General features: G+C 31.0%; 1 protein-coding gene across 1 annotated transcript; it reads right to left on the bottom strand.

Moving 5' to 3' along the window:
- Window positions 1–4,916: 4,916 nt before the first annotated feature.
- LOC130797290 (auxin-induced protein 22D-like) lies at window positions 4,917–6,184 on the bottom strand. Its single transcript, XM_057659834.1, has 2 exons — window positions 5,764–6,184; window positions 4,917–5,466 (listed from the first exon to the last, which is right to left on the bottom strand). Exons 1-2 carry the CDS (start codon window positions 5,931–5,933, stop codon window positions 5,145–5,147), a joined length of 492 nt encoding a protein of 163 aa, XP_057515817.1. The 5' UTR covers window positions 5,934–6,184; the 3' UTR covers window positions 4,917–5,144.
- Window positions 6,185–6,406: the final 222 nt, after the last annotated feature.

Raw genomic sequence — 6,406 nt, 5'->3', positions numbered from 1 at the left:
ATTTTTTTGAAAAATCATTTTTAATTGAATTAGTTCATTATATATTTTTTAAAATATATTAAATAGGTATTAAGAATCATATAAGTAGATATTTAGATATTGAAAGTAGGCATTAAGGATACGATAAGTAAGTATTAAGAATAATGTAAGTAGACATAAAGAATACGGTAAATAAGCATTAATCTTTAATGGACTAGACTTGAGATACATCTCTCAAGAGACTAGCTAAATTAATTTAGACAAATTCTTGATGCAATTGGTTTTATATGAGACTGTCTTACGATGATGTCTTACGATGAGACGACCTCATAACAAGAAGCCTATAAACTAAAAATTTCTACTATTGGGTTATTTAACTCAAGTACGAGGCATGTCTCACGGTGAGACCGACTCATACAAGAATTTGTGTTCTTTATTAAGACCGTCTCACCGTGAGACAAGTCCATACAAAAAGTATTAAAAAATTAATAAAAACTGAATTCTCACTTGTATAGGAAGCGGTTTCTTATAATAATTTGTGCTGATTCAATTGAAATCGTTTCATAGTGAAACGGCCTCAATACAGAATTATTGTAAAATAAAATTTTAAACAATAGCACATATCTTCTTCTCATGCCCATTTAGCGCGAGATGTCTAAGGAGCTTGGTGTTTGGCTCACTCTTCCAAACTTCCATATGGATATCAATCAGCTAGCTAAGTTTAAATGGCAGACTGATGGGTTCCATAAGAAGATCATTATCTCGAATTTATGCAATCTTTGTTACCATATTTGGAGGACTCGGAAAGAAGCTATTTGGCTCCTTCAAATGAACAAAATGGACAAAGTCATTAAAAGGATTAAGTGTGAAACTAGAGTTAGGTTTTATACTTTATATCATGTTGAATCTCAAACCTCTATTTGATTTAGAGATATTGTTTAGTTATTTATTTGCTTTTGAGGTTTTTCCTCTATTATCTGCACATGAAGAATGAGTTAATATAACTCTTCCTAGAAGGTAGGGACTTTCTTCATACTGATGCATTGTTATAATAATTGAGTTTTTTCTCCTTTTGTGTTTGTACTTGTCTTGGTTTTGGTGCAATTGAAATTTTATTTATTTTTCAAAATGATAATAATAATAATAATAATAATAATAATAATAATATTATTATTATTATTATTATTATTATTATTATTATTATTATTATTATTATTATTGTTGTTGTTGGAACTTCTTGTCCATCAAGTACTAGCTTTATTTGCTTTAAGAATCAAAGAGGCAGAATAAGCCATTGAGTAAATTATAGAACATATAGACGAAAAAATTTGTTGGCAATAACATTATTTTAGGATGTTGTAAAAAATACTACATCATGCTATGAATTATATATCAATAATTATAGCCAATAAATATAAATAATAATCATTTTACTCAAACGTACACCAACAAATTATTAACAAATAGTAATAATAATTAATAACTCCAATAAGAATATATAATAAGAATAAATAATACTAGTTTAAAATGATCTAGTTGGTATGATCGAATTTAATTTTTTTTAGTCCTATTGGCTGGTATGATTAAATTAATCTAACATTATTTGATTTAATTTGATTTTATTAAGAATAAGTGATAAGAATAAATTATTAAATCGAACAAAATAAGCTTTTAGGTTCGGTTTTTTTAACTCTTTCTCCTGTTGCTATATGGTTTTGAAGCATTGAACATATCCCATGGAACATAATTGTTGTGTCTCCACTTTATAGATTATTAAAACTCTGCCTTCCATTGTCATATAATTTTAAAATGGTATCTCATTGATTTATAAAGTGTATGCACCTTGTATTTCCTGATTATATTCTATTCACAATAAGTCTGTCCATTTAACATGTACTTACACTAGGCAACCGTAAATGGTGAAAATGGTGTCTCTTTAATTTTCATATCCAAGCAGAGAGTTCAAAAAAGACGTTGAATATAGTAATTGATTTTTTTTACATTGGAAGGAGAAATTTCTATCAAAGGCCGGTAAAGAGATTCTTATCAAATCGGTTATACAAGCCATTCCAATCTATATGATGAGCATCTTTCGATTACCCTGTGGCTTAGTTGATCGAATCCATGCTTTATTTGCAAATTTCTGGTGGGGTGCTAGCTATTCACGCAGAAAAATTCATTGGCATAGCTGGACTCATATACGCTTACCAAAAAGCAAAGGTGGGATGGGATTCCGTGATTTAAAATGTTTTAACACTTCCTTGTTAGCATAACAGTGTTGGCAGCTTCTTATAGGTACAAACCCTCTTCTTCTTGAAGTACTCAAAGCCCGTTACTTTAAGCACACAGATGTGATTGATTCACGTAGAGGATTTGACCTAAGTTTCACCTGGCGAAGTATTTGGGGAGCGAAATCTCTTCTCTTGGAGGGATTAGGGTGGCGAACAGAAAATGGTCTCAATATCAAGGTATGGCAGGACAACTGGATCCCTATGGGCCATCGTGTAGTCCCTCCTTGTGGCCAATCCGATATTGTTTCTGATTTGAGGGTTGCGGAGCTGATTGACTTCAATGACGCAACGTGGGACACCGATACTCTTGCTCAACACTTTGACACGAATGCTGCTGTGACAATCCTCACAATGCCTCTATCTAATCGTTAGCCTTCCGACAAGCTATACTGGTTTCTAAACAAGAGTGGGATACTTGGCCACAATACCGAGTCCGATAGCCCAGATTTAGTAGAGATAGCTAAACTGTGGCGATTAGTTTGGAATGTTTCGGGTCCTCCCAAACTCTGTCAATTTCTATGGAGACTATGCAAAGGTTTTTTGGCTTCGAAGGCTGTGTTATATAATAGATATTGCGTGCCCTCCCCTACTTGTGATAGATGTGGTAAAGAAGACGAAACCATTTTCCATGCTCTGTATGATTGCCCCAAAGCCATGATAATATGGGAAAAACATGCTTCTCACTTCCTCCTGGTTGACGCCCCCTGTGAGTCATTCCCTGTGTTTCTCTCTTGGAACCATGGCCATACAACAAAGGAGGAATTTGCTTCCATTTGTGCGACGCTCTGGGCTGCCTGGTTCTACCACAATAAACAGGTGTTTGAGGGTGATAATGAAGATCCTATGAAGTTGGCATCTAATTTCAACCGGTTGGTGGTTGAGTATAATGTGTTCTCTTCGAAGGTTGTTGTTCATCTTCCTACTCGCATCCTCCATTTCGTGTCTTGGACCCATCGAATCCTGGTTGGGTAAAAGCTAACTTCGATGCTAATGTGGCAACGAGAACAAATCGTGGTTTGGGTGTCGTCATCCGTAACGAACATGGGAAAATGTTGGTGGCGGGGGTCCGAAGAGTGTTTTCCCATTGGTCTGTGGATGTATGTGAAGCTGTTGCCGCACACTTTGGTATTGAGCTCGCAACGAGGTTCGGCCTCAATCATATCCACCTTGAAGGAGACTCTATGACTGTGGTGTCGGCCATTGAAAATAGAGCTGAGGGCTTTTCTCCCATTCATCTCATATATGATTCTATTTTTGCGTTGAGTTCGTCTTTGTTGAACTTTGGATGTAGTTATGTCAAAAGATATGGCAACACGTTAGCCCACTTAGTAGCTAGATGAGATACGGGGTTTGGCCAATGAAAAGATTTGTATGGATCCTTTTCCCCAAGGTCTTCAAACCTTGGTTGATCTTGATTTATTATGATTCCAAGTTCATTTCAAAAAAAAAATTGATAAAAATATCATTGGACATCAATAATAGAGTAACAATTGATATAATTCATAACAATTTTAATCAAACAAATTTCTAAATAGAAAAAGTCACGATTATAAAAAAGATTCAACACTGAAGCATTCCCTCTATCACATCGTTGTTTGATTCAACACTGAAGCTTTGAAATAGTGATAAGTTTGATATCATTGGTTGTATTACTATTAGTAAAATTGACACTCGTGATGACATCATATAACTTTTTACCATTGAATTAATAATAAGACTCCAAACTCTCATCATGAGAGGCTATAAAACCCAATATATAGATAAATTTACAATAAATGGATAGAATAACTCTCTATATAATATAGAAAAAATAAATTTATTTGTAACTTAAACGAAAAAAAGCAACAAAAAAAAATTTGGGGCTAACTATCAACCATAAAATTAATAGTGTCCTCAAAAGTAACAATGGAGGGTTAGAGTTTTTTAAAAAAAAAATTAAAGGAGAGAGAGAAAAGTAGTTGATATTAACTTTTTGAATATCGTAATCCATCCATATTTGCTTAAATTTATATTTGCACGAGGTTGCATAATATAATATTCCTTTTGATGTTAAAAATAAATGAAAACAAGTAAAAATACGAACCAATCTTCATATTTTATTTATCATATTAGTTAGAGTCTTGATTATTAATCCTTTTAAAAAATGCATATTCACAAAATATTCATTACTATATATTTTGGGCTAGTGATAAGAATGTTTTTATAAGTTTGGCTAATTCAATTTTAATTCCTTTAATCTCAACTTATTTTGAGGAGACATGCCAAAATTGGTGCAACGTTTACAAATAATTTTAGGAAAATTATTGTTAATAATATAAATTTTCTTTGATTTTCCTATAATAATATAGATTTTTTATTAATCATGAATAAACTAATTTAAGAGGTGTTTGCCTAGAATAATGCCAACTTTTATTTATATTAGATTATCTAACAAAATTACAAAGATAAATTAATAATTAAACAAAAATTTGTATTCTTTAGAATAACACTCTTAAGTTAATATTATTCATAGTTAATCAAAAGTTATTTGTAAAAAACTTAAAATTTGTATTATTCACAAAAAATATTCCATAATTATATATTTTTTTCTTTGAGGAAACTCTTTTTATCTGCATCACAAAAAATGAAAATAATAATAATAGAGCTTTATACTTTTCATATCATCAATTAAGTTTGAGATGGATTTTCATTTACTATACCCAAAAAATCATTCTTCTACAAAATAGTTAATGAACAACCTATATACTATTTCCATATATTATACATACAGCTGATAATAATATTTTCCAATATAACATGTCACTTTTAATTGCAACTTGTAAGTATTTCAAAACAAAAATAATGCTAAATATTGACATATTCTTAAGACAACCTCTATAATTGAGATGATCCTTCGATTAATCTAAGGCGTTTGCATGAAGCAATGAACATATCCCATGGAACATCACCAACCAACATCCAATCTCCATCTTTATCTTCATAAGTTGGTTTATAATAAGATTCAGATACACTACTAAATGCTTTAAAATTAAACATTTTCTCTAGGGCACATAAGAGATCATTGTAATCCTTATATTGTTTTAGGTCGATCTTTCTAAGATAAGGAGCTCCATCCATGCTAACCTTTACGTACTTTGTAACTTGTAACCTATTTTTCATGTATGATCTTACTGGTGGCCATCCAATCGTTTGAACTCTGTAAGTCAAAAATACATTTATTAGTGTCTATAAAAAAAATATATAATATATTGTTAGTTGCGTTGGTTTCATAATTATGAAAAATTAATTATTGACTATTTATTCGAGAAAAAGTTGTTAAAAAGCCAAAAATCTCAATTATAATTAACCCAATTTTTCTAACAATGAAAAATTTATTATTTATTAAACCTTATACGTTCCAAAGTCAAATTCAAAAATCAATTCAACCAAAAGACGAAACTAATAGTATATATTATTATGAAAAATCAATGGATATATGTGATGAATTACTTACTTTGTTGGTGGAGATAGATGGTGGTCAAGACAATCGTTAGAAGTAGAAGTAGACTCCTCATAATTAACTTCTAAAAATGATCGTTTCTTTGTATTAGTTCCTGGTAAGCCTAATCTCAATTCCGTATCCTCATTAAAATTACATGAGCTTCCATTGTTGTTGCTTTCCATGGTTAATTATTTATTATTTTCTCTTGTCAAAAATTTTGTAGAGATTAACCAAAATCTACAAAGTATTGCAATGGGAAATATGTGTACAAACTACTACAAATTAGGTATTCAGATCCTGTGGTTTTATATAATAGGAAGAAGCGTATAAGCGGGGTCTGCTTTGAATATGTGTGCTGTATTTTGCTGTTTGATCGATGGACAAGCTTAGCTAGTCCTTCATTACATGTTTCCTAAGCACATGCCCTTGTTTGATCACTACTTTTCGTCTTTAATGTACAAATTAGGCATGTACTTTAAGAAAATTGAATTAGAAAATAAGACAAAAAATAAGTAAATGATATTTAATGAATAAATTTCTGGATGGGATGAAAAGAAAAGAAAAAAAAGTTAAACCATAGCCAAATTATTAAAAGGATGTTAAATCATTAGGACAAATTAAAATGAAATTGAAAAGTACTGTAAATTAAGAGAAA

The sequence above is a fragment of the Amaranthus tricolor genome, chromosome 12 (genome assembly GCF_026212465.1).
Source record: "Amaranthus tricolor cultivar Red isolate AtriRed21 chromosome 12, ASM2621246v1, whole genome shotgun sequence".
Classification (NCBI taxonomy): Eukaryota; Viridiplantae; Streptophyta; class Magnoliopsida; order Caryophyllales; family Amaranthaceae; genus Amaranthus; species Amaranthus tricolor.
The sequence above is the reverse complement of the archived record's forward strand: the minus strand, read 5'-3'. Positions and strand labels throughout refer to the sequence as shown.